We start from the raw sequence: 25961 nt of genomic DNA on the forward strand, positions 1-25961 counted from the left end.
TGATAAAGCGAGACTCAGTCTCCAAAAAAGAAAGAAAGAAAGAAAGAAAAAGTCGTGGTATATAGTGAGTTTTTTTGAGATTAGAGTTATTTGATTTCTATATTCAAACCACCTGGATTCATTTTATAATGAAAAATTCTGGAAGTATCAGAGATAATATGCAAAGTGCTACAAAAGTGGTAGTATTAAAGCTGAATTCATCTGCTGGGCACAGTGGCTCAGGCCTGTAATCCCAGCACTTTGGGAGGCTGAGGTGGGAGGATCACTGGAAGCCAGGAGGTTGAGGCTACAGTGACCTGTGATCACACCGCTGCACTCCAGCCTGGGTGACAGAGTGAGATCCTGTCTCAAAAAAAAAAAAAAAAAATGAATTCATGGAAATGCCTTAGTGTGAGGATCATCTACCAATCTCCAGCCAATAAATAGCTCATAGGATGCTTTTTCTTTAATATGGAACATTGAAGTCTTTTTCTCCTCTTCACGTTTATGCAATCTGCTTATGATGTTTGTGGCAGAGAGGATTAGTGGGTTAGTATGAAAGCCTCCATCTAGTCACAAGCAGCTGAAGGTCCTGGGAGCACATGTTCCAGGGACTGGACGGCTGCAGGGGAGTCAGGGTGGCTGCACCTCTGTAATACCCAGGTACAATGTGATCCCCACTGCAATCACAGGAGCCAGATGGTCATCTTGGTCCACACAGCGTACGATAAAGTTGTTAAAATTCCATGATGAGTCTTAAATGACCCCATGGCTGTCCTGAACAAGGAGGCAGATGGCTTTTTTCCTCAAGACATTTGGGGAAGGAGAGACTAAATGAGCTTAGGTGGAGAAAGCTTTAAGTTATGAGTCTTAGGCCTTAATTCTCAGAGCTGTTGACTTCCAACATAAAGCAGTCATTCTCCCCCTACAGTCCATGCTGATAGAGCCTGTAGAGTGGACTGTGTCCCACACATGGCAATGAATTTGGAAGGACACTGGGGAACTTGTAGGAGATACAGAAGAGAACTACAGACTGAAGAATAAACCTACAAGGAAAAATAAAAGGGCCGGGATTGTCTGACAAGGAAAGAAGATGGTCATCTGTGCTCCCATAGTATTTATCACCTCACTGGCTTTCGTTTCTGCTTCTGCTCCCAGTAAACAGTGAGACACTTGAAAAGGAAGACTTCTCCAGTTTTATATCTCTGGCACCTAGAATGTGCTCATTGGAGGTGGTCGAGAAATTAAGAAGTTTATCTTCTCTGTTAGAGAAAGTAAATGGCTGTAATCCCAGCACTTTGGGAGGCTGAGGCAAGTGGATCACTTGAGCCCAGGAGTTTGAGACCAGCCTGGGCAACATAATGAAACCTCTTGTCTACAAAAATTAGCCAGGCATGGTGGGCCACCTATAGTTCCAGCTACTTGGGGGGCTAAGGCGGAAGGATCAGTTGAGCCTGGGAGGTCAAGGCTACAGTGAGCTGTGATATCACACCACTGCACTCCAGCCTGGGCAACAGAGTGAGACTCTGTCTTAAAAAAAAAAGAAAGAAAGAAAAAGAAAAGGAAAAATGGACTTAAATTTAGCATAGTTACTGTCACGAGATGGAATGGGTAATAAAATACCAGTTAGAATATGGAATATTTATTAATTACTACATACCAGACACTGTGTAAAATGTTTTCTACATTTTCCCCATGTAATTTCTACAACATTCCTAGGAGGTAAATACTCGTTTTTCCATTTTGCAGATGAGGAAACAGAAGGCAGAGTAACTTTAAGTTATTTGCATAAGGACACAACTAGCATGAGATACAGCATCTGGATAGAAATCAATGAACCAGGCTTTCTGACTGCACAGCTCATGCTCTTAATTACTATACACATCAGTCAGTTTGATCTGGAAAAGAGAAACCACTCTAGGTATTTCAAGTAGAAAGACACTTAACATAGGGAATTAATGCCTTCCAAACCCACCAGGAGGGCCAGGGAAGGGGGACCAACAGGAAATCAGTCATCAGTTCAGAAAGTCATTTCAAGAAATCAGTAAATGCAAGAATAACAGAAAACTGCTAACAATAATCTCAGATGTCTCCAGCACCTGCAGGCATTATTCACAGAAGGGTGCCTGGAAGCCACTCACAGAACCTCATATCTGCCATCTGCTGAAGCTTCTGCACCTGCTTCACTGTCCTGGGAGCAGTAAAGGCTTCTGTTAATCTTTGATTTTCCAAGCCCCATTCAGGTGCCTCTCACTGGCAACAATTAACCAAAAACCCTATCGGCAGGGATTCTGGGAAATGTAGTTCCCAGGCCTCCAGCCCCTGTGATAGAAAGGAGTGCTTCAAAGGGGAGATGATGCCAAGTTGCCACTAGACAGAAAACCCAGCACACTATCCCGTATGGTCTTGACGAAAGTGTGGGGACTTCTCCAGGGAGCTTGAAAGGCGTGGCATTCATATAATTTTCTGTTTCCTCCCCAAGGCTGAAGAACAAGCTGGGAATCTCAGATTCCCCAGCACTGCCTTGTGGTTTCTGAAAACAACCGCTGAAGAATTCTAAAATGCCTCGTGGTAATTCCTTAACTTCTTAGTAATGATGGGCTTATGCCTTATCCCAGGCGTTGAGGAAACAGACCCCTTCCCTTCAAGCATTCTTATTCCAATGGAAGATGGGGGGAGAGTGAAGCTGGATAAGTTAGAAAATTCTAACATAATGCATTAGCTGTGTACAAATTAGTCACTTAGATAAGAAGTGACTAATTCTGTCCTATGTATTAGAGATGACTTTAATAGAAAGGTGATAGTTCCATTAGAATTAAGGCAGTGGCCAGGCGTGGTGGCTCACACCTGTAATCCCAGCACTTTGGGAGGCCAAGGCGGGCAGATCACCTGAGGTCAGGAGTTCGAGACCAGCCTGGCCAACATGGCAAAACCCTGTCTCTACTAAAAATACAAAAATGAGCCGGGTGTGGTGGCAGGCACCTATAGTCCCAACTACTCGGGAGACTAAGATAGGGAGCATTGGTTGAACCCGGGAGGCAGAGGTTGCAGTGAGCCAAGATGCACCATTGCACTCCAGCCTGGATGACAGAACAAGACTCTGTCTCCAAAAAAAAAAAAAAAGAATTAAGGCAGTGGTTCTCAACCCTGGCTGAATAGAAGATTCACTGAGGATGTTCATGTCTTAGTTTATTCAGGCTGCTGTAAAAAAAAAAATACCTCAGGCTAAAGTAACAAAATAAACTAGGAAGCTTCTGAATGAAAGAAATTTATTCCTCACAGTTCTGGGGGCCGGGAAGTCCAAGATCAAAGAACCAGATGTGGTGTCTGTTGAGAAACTGCTTTCTGGTTCATCAACGGCACCTACGAGCTGGATCCTCATACAGTGAAAGGACGCAAAGTGGAAAGAGCTCTTTGAGGTCTCTCTTACAGGGGCACTAATCCCATTCATGAAAGCTCTGCCCTCATGAGCTAATCACCTCCCAAAGGCCCCATCTCTGAATACTATCACATTTAAGGTTAGGTTTCAATATGTGAATGTTGAGGGAACACGGAACATTCAGACCATAGCAGCTTGTCAGAAGTACTGATGCCTGTGGCCAATCCAAGACCAATTAAAGCAGAATCCCTGGGGGTAAGGCCCATAGACCAGTATCTTTCAAAACATCCCAGGTAATGCTAAACCCATTACTGAAAAATCCTATGAAGCTTTACGGTTTACAGTGGGCTTTCACCTTTATTGTCTCATTTGAATCTCAACTATCATCCCTTTATATTAATGAACAAACTAAAACTTGAAATGTGGGACTTGATCCAAGGTGCAGAGCTATTCATGACCTTCAGCTCTTGTGACTCAGTCCAGCTCTGTGTTATATAGTGGGTCCCAAACTTTGCTATGAATCAGAATATCTGGGGCTGAGGCCCATGAATCAGCTCCCTAGGGAGCTTAAAAAAAAAAAAAACTAGATGCCCAGATTGCACCCCAAACCTATCCCATCAGAATATGGGGTTGGAGTGGAGCCAGGCATCAATATTTTTTAAAGATTCCCAAGTGATTCCAATGTGCAATAAAGTTTGGAAACCACTGTGTTATGCCATCCTCAGGTAATGTGTGAACGTTGGTGTAGCTTAAAGTGCATGAATTTGCTAATTAGGAGATTATGCTTGGTTCTCTTTTCTAATTCTAACAGTTTATCTGTTCAAATCTCTTAATTAGGGACTCTTTTAGCAATTAACTTGTCAATAACAGCAGCCATAAAAATGCAAAAACGGATGTTTCCAACCAAAGAACAAATCTTAACCTGATGTATGTTATGACCCTTACAGATTCAATGCATTCTTATTGTCAAAAGTTATTAAATAAGCAAGCCATTAGTTAGCAAACAGAATAGGTAGCCAACATGCTTATTTACTGATTATCAATATTTGACATCAGATTTGAGCCAATTAAATACGTATGTATCTCGTTTCCCCTCTGGTTAGGTGCAAATCCCCCTTCAAAGAGGTTTAAGTAATGTCCACCATCGAATCTGTACAGCCACAGAAACTTTTATGTTCCCAGTCAGAATCCTCTGACCTGTCCTCTGCTGTCTGCCTGGGAAAGGATCATGTTCTTTCACATACTGTACTTGCATTCATTTAGCCTTAGAAACTCAACTCTTTAATACTAAGAACATCGAGCTCAGAAACTAATTTTTTAGAAGTCCTTAAAACAGACAAAGACAGGATTTAAACCCATCTTCAGAGAGAAAGCACTCCGGGTTAAAGTGCTCTTTCTAAAGCCTCAGTTTTTTGATAGAAATGATAGAGTACATCTAGCCCTCTTTCCCTGTAATTCTTTTAGGAGGAAGCAATTTTAAAGTCTAATATATTTGGAGAATGCTACTTCATAACTGTGGCCTAGATTGCCCTAAGTGGCCTAGATTGCCCTAAGTGGAAAAGATGGAGCATTTTTTATTTTCACGATCACACAAACCATGTGTGGCACTTACATATTTCTAGGTGGAAAGCATCATGGAATGTTCAAGGAACTGCTGCTGCTCACAGGAAACAGTGAGACACTTGAGAAGGAAGACTTCTCCAGTTTTATATCTCTAGCACCTAGAATGTGCTGAGTAGTATCAGATCATCTCATTCTCCAGCAGTCTTCCTGGACATTCTACCCATTGGTAAAGGCACAGAACCAAGGAATTCAGACCAATAAGAGGATATAGTGGTTGTTTTATCCAACTCTCACTTTGGAGATGTGGAAACAATGTCTAGGGGAAGTGGGTGATTTGCCTAAGTTCACAGAGCTAGTTAGGGACAGAATTCAGACTCTAATGCTGGCTAGCCTCCAAGCTGCCATTTCAAAACTTATTTCACCACCCCAGACTCTGTACCACTGACTGTTTCTTCTTATGACTGTTGATTTCCATTTTCCTTTTATTTCCGTTTATTTTCTATTACTATAGATATGCGTACTGTTGAGAAAGACAGTTGACTGATTGAGATTTTGGAGACACACATCATCCGGCATCTCACCAGGATTTGACAGGTTTCCCAAATGAGATTGGCTTTTGTGAGGGTCTTCTAGGGTAGGAGATGAGATGCCATCCCCCAGGGAAGATAGGCCTGCAGAGGTGGCAAGTGGATTCCGCATGTCAGTGGAGAAAAGGACCATCAGAAATTGCTGTCCCTAACTAAAAATAAGGTCATAAACATAAGCGAGACAGTGCACCTTCACCCCAGGTTCAACATGGCAGTGTTACAGGATCATGGATGATTTCACTGACAATCAGAACAGGTCCTGGGAGGGAGGGAGTCCAGGAAGGAGATATGTATGAGCAAATACCACCTTGCTATGGACCAAAATTGCTTCAAAAGATGTAGAGATCCCTGAGTTTTAAAACATCAGAGTTGGAAACACTTAAGTCAAGTAGAGCACCCCTTCATCTTGTTCCTGATCTCTCCATTTGCCTCCAGACTAAGTGACTTCATCTGTGCCTTGGATGCACTAAATTGCCAATCCCTAGAGTGAGCCCATGCTAGACTTCCCTGTTCCCAGTTAGCTGGGATGGCATGAGCTAAGTTCTTCCGAACAAATGCCGAGAAGAAGGTGGTTACTTGTTAATGTAAATAACCACAGGCAGATGGTAGCACTGACCCTGACAAAGCAGTAGACTTTAGAAAGAATGAAATGAGTTGTATAACTTTCCCTCCCATGTTCCAAGCAGTGGAGATGATGGCTTGGGGAATACCTGCAGAGAGGTGCACTTGCATAATGAATAGGCTCTCAGGCAATGCTAATTGTTAGAATAGATATTTGCATATATGAATATGTTTAATGGAGATTCATAAACATTTGTCTTTGGCTTTAAATCTCACATAGGTGGAGATAGAAGCAGCATCAGCTATAGAAACAAATCTGAAATCAAACACCCCAATTAAAACTCAGATTAAAAAAAAACATTAAAACAAAGCAAAATGAAATAACTTTAAAGGACTAAAGGATTCCGATCTGTTAAGGGCCCCAAATGACAACTAATTCAGGGAAAAATCCTATTAATTAAAAACCACTACTCTGTGAAATGGCTGCCATTACATTTGCAGGTAGTTAATGTGCCCGTTTGCAATACCTGTGGAAGATATAGATGAGCTTTGGAAGCAGTTGGCCATCTATTAAGTGTAGGCTGCTATTTCTGCTTCCCAAGAAATTTTAAGCCTCAAAAATGTAGGCGCCAGCTACAACATAAATTTATCACTTGCTCAATTAAGAAAGTAATACACACAGGGAAGTTATGGTAATCAAATGTTAAAACTGCAAAGGTTGTATTGAATTACTCTTTTCTGAAAAGTACTGACTTTACCTTCAGATGACACAATTGGGTTCTGCAAAAGTTGTATTTGCCAGAGCTTCACAATTCGAAGGCATTTAAAAATAGGTAAAATGACAATGCTGATTTGAATGTCATGTGTGAGGGGAACCACCTCTGGGAGACAGTACACCTTCTGTGGATAGGTGCCTGCCACACAGTGGACACAGAAGTAATTGAATGAGTCAACAATTGGGGGTTTGGCCAGGCGCGGTAGCCGGCTTCTGTAGTCCCAGATACATGGGAGGCTGAGGTGGGACGATTGCTTGAGCCTAGGAGTTCGAGGCTGCAGTGAGCTATGATTGTGCCACTGCACTCCAGCCTAGATGTCAGAGCAAGACCCTGTCACTAAAACAAAACAGAACAACAATTGGGAGTTGGATGCTGGTTCCGCTGGTGGTGATGAGGCACATTTCCATTCATCTTTCCCTTTCAGAAAGAAAAAGGTCCTCCAGGGTAGTGCTCAGCAAACTGCAAATGGGCCTGTTTATCTTTGGCTCCCTCTTTAGAGTTCTGAATGAAAGTCCCATTGCATCCTTTCCTCTACGGAGCTCCTGCAAGGCCCGCTCTCCCTGCATGAAAGTGTGAGCGAGTGCAGCTGGAGGCTCATAACCCTTCGACTCCTTGTCTGCGTGTCAGGAAGGGTGTTACAACATGCCCAACAATCATTGTAAGGACAACTTCCCAAGTAAAAATAGGTGGAATCTCAATCACTTAATCACATGTTAAAAAAAGATCTTGCTTGTGTCCTTAAAGTGTCACAGTTCTCATGTACCTGGTTCAGACTCTACTGTAAAGTCACCATGAGGTGCTAACGTGGAGTGTCCCTGACAGTAGTTTGATAACTCTTCAAGTGTTAAGGCCATGAAGTCCAGGTCTGTCCACACCTCAGGCTGCACCTCTGCTCTGTTCTCAATTCAAAAAGTTCAATTTTTTTTTTTTTTTTTTTTTTTTGAGACAGGGTCTCATGCCCAGGCTGGAGTGCAGTGGTACAATCTCGGCTCACTGTAACCTTGACCTCCAGGGCTCAGGTGATCCTCCTACCTCAGCCTCCCTAGTAGCTGGGTTTACAGGTCCATACCACCATGCCTGTCTAATTTTTATATTTTTTTTTTATGGAGATGAGATTTTGCCATATTGCCCAGGCTGGTCTCAAACTCTTAGGCTCAATGATCCACCAGCCTTGGCCTCCCAAAATGCTGGGATTACAGGAGCAAGCCACCGCGTGCAGCCAAAAAGTTCAATTTTAGTACCTATTTAATTTCAACTTCCCCATTGTCATCTGGCAGCACCCCCTTGGCTCCTCGTAGAGGGACTCCTGGCCTCATGGCCACCCGCTGGCTCCCAGGGCGGACCTCCCCGTGCACTGGGGCTGATGGGCGTGTTTACTGTCCTGTCGACGTAAAGCCACTCAAACCAGCTGACAGCAGTTACAGGCCAAAATATATTCCCCTCCACCATCTCTCGGGAACATGACCCTTTCTTTTCAAAATGGCCTGAAAGTAGAGCAAATGGCTCTGTTTTAAGGCATCATTACAAAGACATCTCAAAGTCTCTCAACTTGTTTATCCACATGAGTTTCTTAAATGCTCTGAGGCCCACTTCCCTCCTGGGGAAAAGGGAATATTGGTAAAAACGAGCATTGATTGGAGGCTCCCTGGCGTAAGGTCCCGCGCTTAGCACTATCCAAGGATTGTGGAATAAGTTCTCCAGGAAGCCCTCTGAGGCAGGTCCCAGGGCCCTGGGCTAGATGAAAGGCAGAGCTAGCATTCGTCCTGGACAATGTGACCCTGGAGTCCCTGCTCTGACCACCACAGTCTGCAGCCCCCTATAGCACCCACCTCCCACCTTGGAGGAGTTGCTGCAGGGATTGACAAAGTAACATCTAGAAAGAACTTAGCTGGTCTGGCACGGACAGACATCCCTTAAACAATGAGAGCTGCTGCTGTGAGTTGAGGGCTTCATACCCTGGGAGGGATCTGAAGGGCTATGAAGGGGAGGGGCTAAGGGAATGTGAAAGGGGTGGCCCTGGGTGGGGGCCCCATCAGCGGGGGTAGGGCCTGAAGGAACCCAGGAGTAGGGGCATAGCCAGGGTGCTGTGGATGGACGCTTCCTGTGCTGCCATGCAGATGGCCAGTCCTTCCGTGCAGATGACTTAGCCCTCAGGGGCCTCTTAGAGCAGCAGGGTCTTTGCCTTCCCTTGGAAAAAAAAAAACAGTAGGAGATCTCCACCCCTGCCCAGTAGCCTAACCAGCACTTAATTTGCATCTTCCTTTTACTCTTGGTTGAACACTTTTGTTTGTTTGTTTATTGTTTGATATACCTATGCCTATCTGTTTCCCTGTGGAAACAGACAAATGATAAAAATGTTCCCCAGGGTTTGGGAGTGGGTTGGGCCCATGACCACCACGGTGCCATTTGTGTGTTTGGTGAAGGCGGCCATGCCTGCTGTCTGCTGGCCGTACACCAAGTACAGACAGTTCCTGTGATCCTGTGGGTGTCACGGGTTTTCTTTTCTCCTAACCATGTTTCATTGTTCAGCTATGAACTTCAGCCCCTCCTTAGGCTCTCTAAGAGGCCACTCGGATATGTTCAGCATTCAACATGGAGTTGTTTGTGAATATTAAACCGGACTTGAAGATGCAGTGGTCACGGACGAGAACAAGCGCCGTTTGCTAGGGAGTTGAGCCGAAGGCCTGCTCATGACCATCAGAATAAAGCAGAGGGTTCCTGCTCTCAGACCACAGGGAGCCTGGGTCTCCTCAGGGTGTGCCTCTGTGCCTGTCGGGGCTGGGGCTAGGATGCGGCGTGGCTGTGGTCGTCTGTCCCAGGTCTGTGATTTCACGTTTTGGGAATAGCACCACCCAGGATTGCTCTGGGAATGTTGTATAAGCTGTGTGAGTTTGTGTTTCCATGACCACTTTCTCATATTTCGAGATATTCTGAAGTTTAGTTAGATTTGAACTTCTCTTGAAGGCTCTCTTGAAGGCAGTGTATTTTTACATGTGATTTGTTGTTTTTAGAACCCGGCCAGAAACACAATAAATTCATTTTTTTAATATAAGAGAGGTAAAGTCAGTGACAGAGTGATGATTATTCACAAAGCAAGGTTGATCTCTGACTGCTTTTCTTCTGGAAATGATGACAAGATAGATGAGTCTCATTATAGAAGCACAAATGCTCAGCCCCAGAGGTGCACCTCACACGAGATTGTGGTGCAAGGGACTCTGAGATTCAAACAGATGCATGTTTATGTGTGGACGCGTTTAGCACATGTTTGAAATAAACAAAAGTAAGCCGCATTCCCTACCTTGAAAGAGAGCCTCTCACAGCAGCGTTTTGACTGTCGTGGTGACTTTCAGCCATGCCAGCCTCATGCAGTGACTGAGTTGCACGGCTAGTTTGCAGCCAACCTAAGCTCCCTCACTTCAGGCCATGTTGGGCTTTCCTGCTCTGGGGGATGATGGCCTTCCAATCCACGCACACTATTGTCCATTTAAACATTAAATTTCCCAGCCACACAGCTTCCGTCTGACAGCAAGGGGGTTGTTAACCATGATTGTGTGAGTTCTCCCCACTCTTTCCATCCCCACCAGCAGGACCACCCACCCTTTAAAGACCCAGTGCTTGCTGGGCAGTCCTAGAGATTAAACCACACTGCAGTGGTGGTTTACCCAAAAGAGGACATGGGAGTGGAGGCAAGGACCTGTCCCCTTCTCTGGTGTTCTTCATTAGGAAGAAATCTGTGCCTTTGGGTAGGAAAATGGTCTTGGGGAAGGGGCCTCAGCCCAGCCAGCAAACTGGCGTTGTGCTCTGTGCCGCACTGTGCTGGTCACTGGGGACTCAAGGACAAAGGAAACACAGCCCACTTCCCTAGGCTACTCCCAAACAGTGCTCTAATAAATCACCAAGAGGTCTCTTCTCTTCGAAGCCAAGCGTATGTGTCTGTGAGGTGAAGAAAATGAATGGCATGCCAGACGTGCAGAGGAATTGGGGGTGCCGCTTTACAGCCTCTGCTGACGTGTTCATTTGTTCACTTGTCGTTTAAATAATACAAGAACGACACCTCTCGGAACTGGGAGATGAGGAGGAGCCTGTGAGGAAGCAGATTTGGTGCCCTGATGGCAATGCCTTAAGTAGTACCCTAAAAACTACTTAGAAGTTTCTCCACTGTGTTCTCTAGAACAAATAGAAGGGTTTTTCTCGTTGACGAAACTGGGGAGCATATTTATTTTGTAGACTCACAACAGAATCTAAAGCAGGATTCGACCTTAGGATTGCCCTCTATAACACGTCACTTCACAAATAGGGAAATGGGAGCAGGGTGCGTGAAGTGACTCACCCCACATGCATAGACAGGTGGGGCAGAGCCTGGGCCATGCCTTATCCTGCCAGTTCTTTACCCCCCAGTTCGCCCCAAAAGTGGCTGAAATGGCTTCTACGAATGTTCACAGGCATGTATCAGTGATAGGCCTACAACTGGCTTTTAAAGGACACTAGGTACATTTTAGGGGACAGCCTTTGGAAGCTGGCTTCAATGAGGCCTTTGAGCATAAGGGCTCAGCGGGCTTCACACTGATATATGGAGCCCCAGGGTCCCTCAGAAATGGGCTCTCCCCGCTCCTTCAGAGCACCTCTGCGTGGAGAGCACGCTTTATACAGTGCACTTCTGAGTAAGATTTCTTTTGAAATGAATTAATCTGAAAACTACTGTAAAGAAAAATTTAGCCATGCTGAAAAGAATACAGTGTTATCATAACAAATAACAGAGTCTGAAGTTGTGTTTCTTTTTTTCACTTTTAACCTCTTGCTTCCCCACTGTCTCCTCAGGATGAATGGGGGGACCTGGGTGGGCTGGGGAATCACCCTCACAGGCTTTTCAGAAAGCGCCCTCCTGCTTGGTTTTCCCCCACTAGGTAGGATCTTGGGGACAACGTCTTTTCCAGCTCTTTGACTGTTGGATGGCCTAAGAAGCTTCGCTCACAACTCAAGTTTATGGCTTTATGGCTCTTGTTCTCATCTCCCTTTACCATGAAAGCCCCTGGGGCAGGCGTGGAGACACAGCCCAGCACTGGGAGCTTGGAAAACACTAAACAAGTAATTGTGGAATGCAAACTGCCCAGGGGAAAAGTCCCTATGTATTTTGCAGAAAAAAAAAAAAAGCATCTTCTTTTTTATTGCTATTTTCGGGTACGTGTGATATTTTGATACAGGTATTCAATGTGTAATGATCAAATCAGGGTAACTAGGATATTCGTCACCTCAAATATTTATCTTTTCTTCCTGTTGGGAACATTCCAATTCTTCTATCTATTTTGAAATATACAATAAGTTATTGTTAAGTATTATTTCCCTGCTAACACAGCATCTTCTGAAAGCTGCCCGTCTGGCGCGGTGGCTCACGCTTGTAATCCCAGCACTTTGGGAGGCCGAGGCGGGTGGATCACGAGGTCGGGAGATCGAGACCACGGTGAAACCCCGTCTCTACTAAAAATACAAAAAATTAGCCAGGCGTGGTGGCAGGCGCCTGTAGTTCCAGCTACTCGGAGAGGCTGAGGCAGGAGAATGGCGTGAACCCGGGAGGCAGAGCTTGCAGTGAGCCAAGATTGCGCCACTGCACTCCAGCCTGGGCGACAGAGCGAGACTCCGTCTCAAAAAAAAAAAAAAAAGCTGCCCGTCTTAGCTGATGACTGGTGTGAGGGTTAATTTTTATGATGGGACTGTCTGCTATTTCCTAAGTGCACCAGAGGAAAAGTGCATAAGAAGGAAAGAAAAAAAATAGGAAATCAAATGGACTTATTTCCGAAATGTTGCTCTAATAGCAACATTAACGTGATATTTTGGTGCTGAATTATTCTGAATCCACTAACTATCTGTACCTCTTTGTATCTCTTTGTTCCTTCTTTCAGAATGCTGGAAGATGACCTTAAGCTAAGCAGTGATGAAGAGGAGAATGAACAGGTAAGATTCTTTTTTATGTCACCATCCTTTGGAGGTGACACTGATAACAGTTACCTGGTGGACTGTGCTGGGTGTTAACCAAGCTGAATGGTGGCACTCCAGGCTGCTGGTCTTTCGTCTGCTAAGTGTGAGCTTCTGTGCAGTTGGATCAGTATATTAAAATAGCTTGCCCATGATTTCCCTTAAGCCTTGAATTCTGTAATTTTTATGATGTTGAGACCAGCAGTGGATATTACAAGGAAGCTGGCTAAGATCAGGCTTCCCTCAGAAGTAGACAGAGTCTTTTTTTTTCTTTTTTATTTATTCTGTGTGTGTGTGTGTGTGTGTGTGTGTGTGTGTGTGTAGCTAACTGGCCATCTGGAGATCAAACATATGACCTTAACCTCATCAGCATGCAACAGGCAATCTGTAACATTAAATATTGAGAAGTCTTATACAGATATTATTAACATTGAGAAGGAGCAAATGTAGAGGTGAGCCAAAATGATGAATAAAAAGTAATCATGCTCGGTATAGGCTGTTTGTCTTAAATGATAAATGTGTTTGAAATATTCCCCCCTGGTGTTGATTTATCAACTCGAGACATCAGTTAGGGGGTTATAAATACTCTTCTGATCAGTCAGTTAAGGTGAAAAAATATACACTTAACATTCATCACTTTCACTTCTGCATTTCAAGAAATGTTTTTATTTCAAAGCAAGTTTAAAAACACTAAAGACAGATTTTTCTACACTTCTGTTTTCTTTTTCTCATCCCCTATGTTGTATTTTGTCAAGTTTAAATACATGTGATGGGTAGAAAGACAATTCAGAGAGGCTTTTTTAATAAGTCATTTTTGTATGCATTACAAAATACTAATGCTATTCTGTTGGTTTTGGAATAGTGAATTAATAGGAAGGTATCATGAAATGCTATGCAGATGATTTGCTGTCTAGACATGCAAATACAAATAACTTACAAAGAGAACAGGCAGAGGTTAAATAAAAGTCAAAGGAGAATTCCGAGGAAGAGTATCTGAGCAGAGCATAGCTATGAGGTCACAAAAGAGGTTACTCATCTCATGGGAGAAACTGAGGCACCAAAAAGGGAGAAGAGCTTGAGGAGTGTGGGAACCAGATTGGCAGGTGGAGAATACCCAGTGGAAGAAGGTTAACTGGGCAAAGAAGGCCACTCGGGCTTTGAGTGTTTTAGAGATCTGTTGATTTGTTTCCAGGGCAGCCAGATATCTGCCACACAGCAATCTTAGCAGAAATGTAGAGTGGCTTCACTCCTAATTTTGGCTTCTTATCTCCATGATGATAAGCAAATGATTTCATCTCTTTGTGTTTTTTCCCATTAAGTGGCCTGGATACATAGATTATGGATTAAATCATATCAAACATGTAAATTGTGTATGCTTTTTATTAGAAAAAGGGTTCACAGACTATTTCAATCTGCAAACCTTTTTAAATTTGGAAATAATTTCCTGAGCTATTTCCAGGAAGTATTTCCAATGAAAACTCAATTTTAATAAACATTACTAATGACGTACTATACATGTTCTCTAAGGCAGTAAGAGCTTTTAGTTGACTTATTTTGCTTTTTAAGCTATCGCCTTCCATTCTGTACTCATTGATAATATTGTGTTATGAATGTACAGGTCAGATCCTTTATTCTTGCATTTAATTCCTATGTGAATATACCTTCCTGTTTTTGCAATAAAAGGAACTGACAATTAATAATTTTTATACATTAATCCCTTTTTCCTAATTAAGACTCCAGACAGTGGTTTTGCATATGATAGTTTAAGTTATTGCTTCAACAGTAATTGCATTAAGTTGTCCTGCTTTGGCCTATAATTATACCCTGGTCTAATCACAGAATTGTAATTCCCATACTTTTAAACAAGACTAATGATATGGTATTTTTTTCTCTTCAAGAGCAAACTATGCTTTATCCCTGAAACAGCATAGCCTGTGCACGAACACACACACACACACACACACACACACACACTCATTCCCTGGCGTTCTGAGATAATTGAACATTTAACATAAATGATTTTCCTAGCTGTAATCAGAGTTTGCACCTTAAACTCAAAATATTTTAAAAATCCCTTGCCTCAATAAACATAGTACAGTGTATGAAAATCCTTAACCTTTTCTGACATTATATCTGGCTGTCTTTGTGAATATTGGTTCAACCAGCCCATGTGCCACTGTAATAAAGAGGTGTCTACAAGAGCTTCAAGTTGCTATACCTGCCTGCCCTTCCTCAGATCACCTCAGACTCTGTGCTTTTGAACACTCCTATCTGAGGTTTCCTTTTCTCCGCATTGCCTTTGTGATCCTAAAGGTCAAAAGACAGTCTAGTTTAGTGGTTAAGAGCACAGCAGCCCCACTCCAAGGGTTCAAATCCCCACTCTGCTGCTTAGTTTTGCAACCTTGGCCCAGCCTCTGAACTGTTCTCTGCTTCAGTGTCTCTGTTTGTAAAATTGTAATTAATGCTAGATCCCCAAGCCTGCCACTTCATCAAAACTTGAGGTCACCCATCATTTGCATGTCACCAGATCCAATAGGCATATTTTGTGTGTGTACAGAGTCTTGCTGTTGTCGCCCAGGCTGGAGTGCAATGGTGCGATCTTGGCTCACAGCAACCTCCGCCTCCCGGGTTCAAGTGATTCCCCTGCCTCAGCCACCTAAGTAGATGGGATTACAGGCACCTGTCACCACACCCAGCTAATTTTTGTATTTTCAGTAGAGACGGGGTTTCACCATGTTGGCCAGAGTGGTCTCAAAATTCTGACCTCAAGTGATCCACCCGCCTCAGCCTCCTGAAGTGCGGGATTACAGGCGTGAGCCACCGTGCCCAGCCTGTTTGTATATGATTTATAAAAATGATATGTCTTTAAAAATGACTATATATATATATATGATATAACCAATATCCAGATGAAAATACAGACATGACCAGCCTCCCAGGTGCCCCCATGCTCCCACCAGTCACCACTCTGCAGAAGAATAACCACTTTCCTGTTTTCTAACACCATACTGTAATTTTGCTTATTTTTGCACTTTGCATCATTGGAATTATTCGGCATGTACTCTTTTGTGTCTTGCTTCTTTCGTTCAACATTGTTTATGAGATTCACCCATGTTGTTACTTGTATTGAAGTTTGTTCATTTTCATTGCTGTATCCTATTTCGTTATGTGTGTATGTCATTGCTAATGGGCATGTGGATATTTTGGCAGGGGTCAGGGGGTAGAATAGTGTGCTCTTATTAGCATCCTTGTACAGGTCTTTTCATCCTTGTACAGGTCTTTTGTTGAGCACATGGGAACATTTTTGTTGGATCTATGCCCAGAAGTATAAATGCTGAGCAGTAGGGTATGTGCATGTTCAACTTTGGTAAATTATCTCAAACCATTTTCCAAAATGGTTGTACCAGTCGACACTCCCACCAGCAGTGTAAGAGTATTTCAGTTGCTCTACATCCTCACCACACATTTGTCTTTTTAATGTTCATGAGGGATATTGGTTGGAAGTTTTCTGTTTTGTACTGTCTTTGGCTAGTTTTGGTATCAGGGTAATACTGACCTTATAAAATGAATTGAGAAGGGTCCCCTGCCCTTTTCTCAAAAAGATTATGTTTTTAAAAAATGATGTTAGGTCGGGCACAGTGGCTCAGGCCTGTAATCCCAGCACTTTGGGAGGCCAAGGCAGGTGGATCATCTGAGGTCAGGAGTTCGAGACCAGCCTGACCAACATGATGAAACCCCTTCTCTACTAAAAATATAAAAATTAGCCAGGCATGGTGTATGTGCCTGTAATCCTAGCTACTTGGGACGCTGAGGCGAGAGAATAGCTTGAACCTGGGAGGCGGAGGTTGCAGTGAGCCAAAATTGTGCCACTGCACTCCAGCCTGGGTAGACAGAGTGAGATTCCTTCTCAAAAAAAAAAAATATATATATATGTATATATGTTAATTATTTAGCAGAATTCTCTAGTAAAACCATATGGGCCTGGAGATTTTTAAACTTAAAGATTCTATTTCCTGGCCGGGTGTGGTGGCTCATGTCTGTAATCCCAGCACTTTGGGAGGCTGAGATGAGCAGATCATGAGGTCAGATCATGAGGTCATGTTCGAGACCGACCTGGCCAACATGGTGAAAACCAGTCTCTACTAAAAATACAAAAATTAGTTGGGCGTGGTGGTGCGCGCATGTAATCCCAGCTACTCGGGAGGCTGAGGCAGGAGTATTGCTTGAGAGGCTGAGATTGCCGTGAGCTATGATCTAGCCACTGCACTCCAGCCCGGGTGACAGCATGACTCCATCTCAGGGGGAGAAAAACAAAAAAAAATTTTTTTGGGGGGGAAACAGAGTCTCACTCTGTCGCCCAGGCCAGAGTGCAGTGACGCAATCTTGGCTCACTGCAAGCTCCGCCTCCTGGGTTCACACCATTCTCCTGCCTCAGCCTCCCGAGTAGCTGGGACTACAGGCTCCCACCACCATGCCTGGCTAATTTTTTATGTTTTTTAGTAGAGACGGGGTTTCACCATGTTAGCCAGGATGGTCTCAATCTCCTGACCTCATGATCTACCCGCCTCGGCCTCCCAAAGTGCTGGGATTACAGGCGTGAGCCACAGCACCCAGCCAAAAAAAATTTTTAATAGTTATAGAGCTACTCAGATTATCTAATAGTCATAGGGCTATTAGATTATCTGTTTCATACTGGGTATATGTGGTACTGTGTTCTTCAGTAATAAGTCTATCCGTGTCACTTAAGTTGTCATGTTTATGCGGATAGGATTGTTTATAGTATTCCTTTATTATCCTTTTGATGACTGCAAGATCTATAGTGCCAGCCCCTGTTTCATTACTGATACTCATTGTTTGTCTTCTTTCTTTTTTATATCAGTCTTGCTAGAGGTTTATTAACTGTATTGATCTTTTGAAAGAACTAGCTTGTTGTTTCATTAATATTATCTATTTGGTTTTTCTGTTTCAGTTTCACTGATTTCTTATCTTTATTTCCCTCCTCTTGCTTGCTTTGGGTACGTTTTTGCCCTTTTTCTAGTTTCTTGAGGGAGATTAGATTATTGATTTGAGATTCATTCTTTTTTATGATATAGTAAGTATTTAGTGCTATACATTTGACTCTCAGCAATGCTATAAACTTTATCCCACAAATATTGATGTGTTGTATCTCATCATCATTCAGTTCAATAAGACTTCTTCTTTGACTCATGGATTATTTAGAAATGTGCTGTTTAATTTCTAAGTGCTCAGAGATCACCCTTAATCTTAACTTTTATTGGTTTCTAGTTTGGTTCCTTTATGGTCAGAGAACATAGTCTGTATGACTTATTCTTATACATTTGTTGAGGATTTTTTATGACCCAAGATATGGTTTGTCTTGGTATATGTTTTATAGGCACTTAAAAGAATGTGTATTCTGCTATTGTTGGGTAGGGTGTTCTATTAATATCAATTAGATTTATCTTATTTGATGTTCTTTTGTATCTTTTCTGGACTTTCTGTCTCATTGCTCTATCTAATGTCAAGAGAGAGGTGTTGAAGTCTCTGGCTATCATTGTGGATTTGTTTATTTCTTCTTTCTGTTCAATCAGGTTGTTTTCACATATTTCACAGCTCTGTTAGTTGGTGTGTGTACATTTAGGATTGCTATATTTTGTTAGATTGACCCTTCTATCATTATGTAATGTCCCACTCTGTCTCTGGTCATTTTCTTTGCTCTGAGGTCTACTTTTTCTGATAACAGCATAGCTACTCCTGCTTTCTTTTGATTAATGCTTTCATAATATAACTTTTTTCCATTCTTTTACTTTCAGCCTACCAATATTGTTATATTTGAAATGAGTTTCTTATATACAGCATATATTAATAGTTGTCATATTTTTATTCAATTTGCCAATTTCTCTTTTAATTGATACATTTAGACCATTTACATTTAATGTAATTATTGATTTGTTAAAGCTTAAGTCTACCACTCTATTTTTTGTTTAGTTTCTTCCTGGTTTTTATTTTCTTTTTCCTGCCTTTCTGTGTATTCCTTAAACTTTTTGAATTCTATTTTGATTTGTCTGTAACATTTTTGTGCATATCTCTTTGTACAGCTTTTTTAGTGGCTATTCTAGGTATTACACTATATATACATAACTTATAACAGTTCACGGGTACTGTCATTTTGCACGCTTTCTCCCGTAATATCCTATAATTACCTTTGTTACAGAATGAATAATAATAGATAATACAAATGTAGTTTTCTGTCTTCCCAACTTTGTAAGTAAACAACCTGAATTTCACTGTGTATCTTATTTATCTTTATTTCCCTACCTCATACCATGGGTGACTGGCTTCTAGCAGAGAAACCTAAACTTCTCAATACCGCATCTGCACCACTGCTTCCATCTGCACTCATCCTCCCTGTGCCCTCCTGTTGCGAGAGGACACTGCCTTGCTCCTATCTAAACTTCATCCATTTCCTCAGAGCTACATAGAGACTTGTTCTTTTGATCTCATGCCCCCATCTCTTTACCAGAAATGCTTCTCATTGGGCCCCCAGTGACCTCTCTAGAGCCAATTATACTGGGGTCTTTTCAGTCCCCTGTCTTACTAGAAGACTTACAGCATTGAACACTGTTCATCACCCACTTCTCTGTAGGAGTCTAACACCACACTTTCTGGTTTGGGTCCTGCCCCTCCGGCTTCTCTTCTCAGGCTCTTTTGCTGACTCTGATTTTCTGCCCAATGTTGGAAACTTTCCGTGTTTATTCCTGACTTTTCTTCTCCATGTCTGCTCTCTGGGTGATCTCATCCATTCCTATGACCTTCAATTTTTATATACTGACAATTTCTAAAGTTATATCCTCAGCTCAGAACTCTCTTCTGAACCACAAACCTACTTTACTTTTCCACTTGGATGTCTCACGGACATTTCAAATTTAGTCTGTGCCCAACTGGACTTCTGGCCTTTGCCATCGCGCTACCCAGACACACAAACATGTCCTCTTGTTATTGTTCCCGTTTCCAAAACTAGCCCTGCTAGATGCCCAGCTGTTCCAGCCTAGAAACTTCGGACTCATCCTTGATGATTCCCTGTTCCTCACTCAGATAGTCACTTCATCTCTAAGTCCTATAAACTCAGCCTCCAAAATGAAATATTGGTCCATCTACCTCTTTCCATTCCCAGCTAGTCAAAACCAGTCTGGTATAAACTATTGTATTTCTGTTTCCTGCCCTCTGTAATACAGCCTCCCCACGGTGATCTTTTAAAAATCAGATCAAGTAATTCCTTGGTCTAAAATCTTAAATAGGTTTCCCATCCCACCTGGGATCAAATTCAGAGCCCTCAACATGGCCAACACTACCTTGCACTATCTGGCTTTGTCCACATCTCATCTTCACACTGAGCTCATTTGCGGCCCAGCCCTTCTCCCAGCTCCTGCAGAAAGCTGAGCTCAGCTGCCTTCGGGCCTCCATAGGCCTCTACTCCCTCATTTTTGCCTTGCTAACACCTACTCATGTTGGAGGTGTGGCATAACTTTCACTTCCTCAGGGAGACCTCCCTCTTATCGAATCGACTCCCAGTTAGTCCTTCTCACAGTATCCTTCATCTTTTTACCTAAATATCATCATAATTTTAGTTATATCTTATGTTTACTTTTTTCTAACATCTCTCTGCACCAGCTAAACTGAAAGTTTCCTGAGGGCAGGGACTGTGTCTGACACAGCAGAACTGCTAAATATTTGTTGAATGAATGCATAGATAAATGCATAGTGATGCCTTCAATTGAAAGTATTTCCCACTGTCCATTGTACAGTATCAAACGCAACCTTTGCTCTGCCTTTGTTCCTTTTCCTGAACTCTATGATTTTTCAAATGAGTTCTTTCCAAACATTAAAAGTATTGACAGAGATGACAAAAATATAAGGCCCAATGTCTTAAATTGGCTATAGATTAATATACAAATAACCTATTTGAGAAAAAAAGCATTTATCCAATCTCCATGGAAATGTCTATAGCCCCTTCTTAAAGATGCTTACATCAAGCTATATTGAAGCTACAAGTTTTCATAAGTTATCTCAAACAGAAGCCTTCAAAACCAAGAGACTGAGTTTCTCCACAGCCTTCCCTTTCAAGAATAACCAAATTTTGGCTGTAGCCTCTAGTGCTGGGGTTGTGACCAGGTTTCCTTAGAAAGTTTACAAACATAAATGAAATGGAAGCATAGCCTTATGGTTGCACCTATGATTTTCACACTGGATGAGGTTCCAACTGGAAATTGCACAAAAGATCTGAGAATCAGTTTTCTTATTTATCTGAGTAAATGAAAGGTATGTGATACCTGGAGTAATTTGTTTGATCTCCTTTCTGTAACTGATGGTTTTAACAATTCCAAAGACCAATGTTTTTATGAAATAATGTGAAGTAATTAGAAGACTTAAGACACTAAGTATAAAAAAATTTAATAGATTAGGAAGGGAGTGATTAATTATATTGCATGTCTTCCCATTTGGCAAAAAGATGAGCTCTGCCTCTCAAGTCAGGGTAAGCTTGGGAGGTTGGACTCAAGCAAATATGTAGATGGCATTACTATAGCTAAGGCATGAGGAGAGGGACACATGATTAAGACTTTCAGCAAGGAGCAGCCGAGATAGCATCAACTGCAGACAAGTGTTTCGGAGATGACAAATACATAGCTTAGGGAAAGGAAGGGACCAGGGATCTAAATTGAATGGCTATGTACACGCCTGCAGCTTCCAGTAATTACGTTATCCAAACATATTGGGCAGTCTTTTTATTTTAACTCTGTAGCCACATTTTTCTCTTTAAATGAGCATGGTTTATCCACTTTAACTGACTATTTTAATTTTACAGGCAACAATCACTGGATCTAATCTGTAGAGGGTAATTTCCCCATTGGCGTAATTTACTTCTTACACAATGAAAAGTTGCCTTTTAATCCCCAATCAATATTTGGAGAGCATGCAATTAATTTAATAGATATCTAGATCATTAACATAAATCTGCAAATTAAAGAGCCAATTATTTTCTTATTTATAATGCATAGAGTAATAATCGTGTCTCTTAGAAATAATCTAAAGCCTCACTTCATCAAGATATCAAGATTGTAGGTGAGGTTGCTCTGAGCACAAAATTGCAGTTCTTATCGCTGTTTCCTTTGGTTGCCTATGGAGCAGCACAAGAAACATTCCCATCTCAATTCTGTGCTCTTTACCATAGAGATTACTGGATGACTCACATCAGTTTTGGGTGTACTGTTAAAAGCAGATTGCCAATTGTAATGGAAGCTCTTCATTTTTTCCCTTGTTTCTTTTTAATATGACAATTGCATCACACAAAGCAGAGCTTTTGAAATGTCTGAAAGCATTGACAGCACATGTCAATCAGTAACTAAATGAATTAGCTGAATGATATGCAGACATGGAATAAAAACTTAGGAGGTTTTTGCAGCCCAACTCTACTTCCTTAGGTGCATTTTTCTTCTCAGGATCAGCTTGGTTGATCCTGAAGCTCTTGGCCTGTGAAAATTTATTACCCACAGAGTCAATCTGCATTCAGGCAGCCAAGTCTGAATAAATAGAGTCATTGTGCTTGTCTGGGATTTGTGGCCAGGGTTCATCCAGTCAGCGTGACATTCACATCCCAGGAGATTCATAAAAGCCAACACCCTGGTATGTGCTCTTGAATCCTGCCAAAATTGTGTAGAATTATATAAACAGGAGTTGAAGCAGTAATCAGGACCAGGTTTGAGGGGCAAGGCTCCAAAGTCAAGTTTCTTCTACATTAGAAATGAACTGTATTGTCAGTGTTATTTGTAGGCAAACAAGAGCTAGACAGTTTTCACAAAAAAACTGAGCATAGTCTCAAATACCTACTAAGTACCAAATATCATGTAAGATGCTGGCTTGTTGGTCTTAATGAATTACACATTAGTAATATTCATTATGATAACTTAACCACAGATATTTTAAGTAAATTTTCAATGCCAGGGAATCCCTTGCCCCAATGGACAATACAGAAAGTATATATTAAATATATTAAACCTCATAGCAGCATAGAAAAAAAGAATACTCTATGTTTGTTTTTCTTTTTAGTCTTGCATTTTATGTTGTACCTGAGCTAAATACCCAATCTGTTCATAATAACTAATTGGTTTCTATTAATATGGAAACAGAACAATAACTCTAATTGAAAACTGCCTATCAGACCTTTTTCACATCCGTATATGAAGTAATCATATATTTGAACCTCCCGTCATAATCAGTGAAACTCAAATGTTCAGCAGAAGGGTTGGTTTGTTTGTTTAACCATCCTAAAGCTTTTAGTTAAGTAATTGCTTTTTTTTTTTTTTTTTTGAGACAGAGTCTTGTTCTGTTGCCAGGCTGAATTTCAGCGGCGCCATCTTGGCTCACTGCAACCTCTGCCTCCCAGGTTCAAGCGATTCTCCTGCCTCAGCCTCCTGAGTAGTTGGGACTACAAGTGTGAGCCACCATACCCAGCTATTTTTTGCATTTTTAGTAGAGATGGGGCTTCACCGCGTTGGCCAGGATGGTCTCAAACTCCTGACCTCAGGTGATCCACTTGCCTTGGCCTTCCAAAGTGTTAGCATTACAGGCATGAGCCACCGAGCTGGCCGGTAATTGTATTTTATAAATAAAATTTTACTGTCACCAGAAGCAAACACAAAATTATTTTATTTTATCATGCCACTCTTTATAAACATTTGCAAAAAGCACAAGCATAGGTAGAAATATACAAACATGTAATTGCCTTTTTTTCATGTTAATGGACTATAATTTCCAAAATTGAAATGGTCAGCCAACTTAAATATCACTGAGCACAGAGACTCACAACCCTGTTTCCTAAAATATTTTCTCATCGAATCTCCTTGGAGACTCAATGGAGATTTATGTAGATTTAGTTGTGTCCAACCAGCCTGGGCCATGGGATATGCCTAATTTCAGCCTGAGGACCCTAAATGGAATCTGGAAAATGAGAAAATTATATAAAAACCAAAACATGATCCATCAAATTTGGGCAAACATACAATTAACACACAAATGGGAAACCATTGCCTTTGTTATGTTGAAGAATTCATAAAAGGATCTACATTTTTGAAAGTAAGCCAAGTTTTTGTTAATGGTGGATATCAATACCACCAACACAGACTCTCCATTCAGGCCAGGAGAGGGGCTAGGCATCATTAGTTGATAGGCACGCTTTTCTCAAACACAGCTGCCAGCAGGGTTGCTGGTTGGCAGAAGAAGTGGAATTCTCCCTCCAGGGGACATTCCTATTTAACTCAGAGGAATAGCCCTTTGTCCCATGACTTCAATGGTTTTTTTCTTCAGTAGCTTTTTAGGAAGTGAAACCCTGCAAGAGATGTTGTTCCTTGGAGTATACGCTATCCCTCATATCCAGGAATGGGCAGTGTCATATAGTAAAGGATTTACCGACAGTTACTCAGGTGTTTGGTCCAGATATACAGTTGTAAAGTTGAGTTTTTGTTTTTCTTTTTCCAAAGCTTCTCCAGGTAGGGCTGGTTATCTCACAAGCCCAGCTTTTCTCAGGAGACTCTCTTAGCCTGTTGTTCCTACATGGAGAAAAATCATGCGTGATCATTCAAGGTCCCTTGGCACTTCCCAATTCCATCCCCACCAGATCTGCAGCCAAAAGGTTGTGTTAATTAAAACAAGACCATCTTTAAGAAGCACGCCAGATAATGGCTAGAATGTTAGGCCCCCAGACATGGTCATCTGCATGCTAGAAAACCCAGCACACAAGGATTCCAGTAGAGAGATCTGATTCTCTGGAGAGATCTGATTCACATTATTTTCTCTGAGTACCTCTTCTTTCAACCCGGATTTGTTCTTAAAGTTCAAGGTATTTCAAAGAAGACTGTGTGATTATTATACATTACATGCGAAAGCACTTTCACATATAAATCGTAAAGCACTGTTCACTTGAGAGGTGAAAATCCTAATAACAATAATAACACACTCAGAACTGGTTCAGCTTTCTCTTGTATAATTGGTTTGCAAAGTGCAATTAGGAGAATCTTTCCTAATCATTACAAACCTGTTTTTGCCTTCAAATATTGCTATTTTGCCTGAGTAAAAAACGTTTAAATGAAATATAAAGCCAGACTTAGATTTAAGTTCTTCAAGCCCGGATTGCATTTTTAACAAAAATACCAAAACATTTTGTGTTATTTTCATCTGGTCTTTCTACAAAAACAAAGTAACATTTGTATTTCACAATTTAGGCGCTAGTTGCTTTCATAATACTCAACCACCTGCCAAGGCCAGTGGAAAGTGGACAGGACTCTACCAAAGCATCATATTGCGATAGCATAAGGACTTTTTAAAGGTCCGAAATGTATTTGGCAAACTCAACAAAATAGGAAATGACTAATCCCAGTATCCACCTGCGGAGCCAAAGATGAAAGCCATTAATGGACATCTCCATCTTGGCCTTGCTCAAGGTCTGGCCTGCATTGAAATTGCCCTGTGAGATGAGTTCCAGGAACATGTGAATGACCCAGGCCCAGAGGAGCAGTCCATAGAGTCATGATGGAACCTGCAGTACTTAGTGCTTTCATCTGGTGGAGGGATTGGACCACGAAGCAGCGGTTTCCGCGCACACAGGTCTTTTTGTGCTAGGAAACTTGAACCATTGCCCAAGCAGAACCTAAATAGTCTAGGCTGTGATGAGGAGCTACATCAGTATCACCTTTATGCAAAGCTTCATCGTGTGCATACGATCGCCTCATAGTCCAGTCACTCTGACATGTCATCTCTTCTGCATTAAATCCCACCAAGGCTGGAACTATCTGGAAAGACAAGTCAACTGGCACTTTTAGAACTTAGCACTTATTACTGATGATTTACTTTCTATTTTTTCCCCTAAAATTGTATGTCACAGACCTCTAGAAAAGACCTGCCCATTCTAGTGAGATCTGGAAGCCAAGGCAGCTGTCCAGAAGGTAAATCACTTCCTCACTTTGACCAGCATCACCATCTGCACTCCACATTTAAACTTCCATTCCTAAGAACCAGGAGTTTAAATGCATATACTACCTGCATTGTATCTCCTAGCAGCTCAGCCAGCATTGGGTCCGATGGCTACTCTTGTTT

General features: G+C 41.9%; 1 protein-coding gene across 5 annotated transcripts in view; it reads left to right on the forward strand.

The window, feature by feature from the left end:
• The window catches only part of AFF3 (ALF transcription elongation factor 3), a 611721-nt gene that overhangs the window by 468442 nt on the left and 117318 nt on the right, over positions 1–25961 (forward strand). For all 5 annotated transcript variants that reach the window (XM_058429074.1, XM_032176529.2, XM_032176532.2 and 2 more), the window contains one exon: positions 12743–12794. In XM_058429074.1, coding sequence (XP_058285057.1) covers positions 12743–12794 — 52 coding nt within the window. The remainder of the gene's footprint in view (positions 1–12742; positions 12795–25961) is intronic.

The sequence above is a fragment of the Hylobates moloch genome, unplaced genomic scaffold, assembly GCF_009828535.3.
Source record: "Hylobates moloch isolate HMO894 unplaced genomic scaffold, HMol_V3 SCAFFOLD_15, whole genome shotgun sequence".
In the NCBI taxonomy this organism is placed as follows: Eukaryota; Metazoa; Chordata; class Mammalia; order Primates; family Hylobatidae; genus Hylobates; species Hylobates moloch.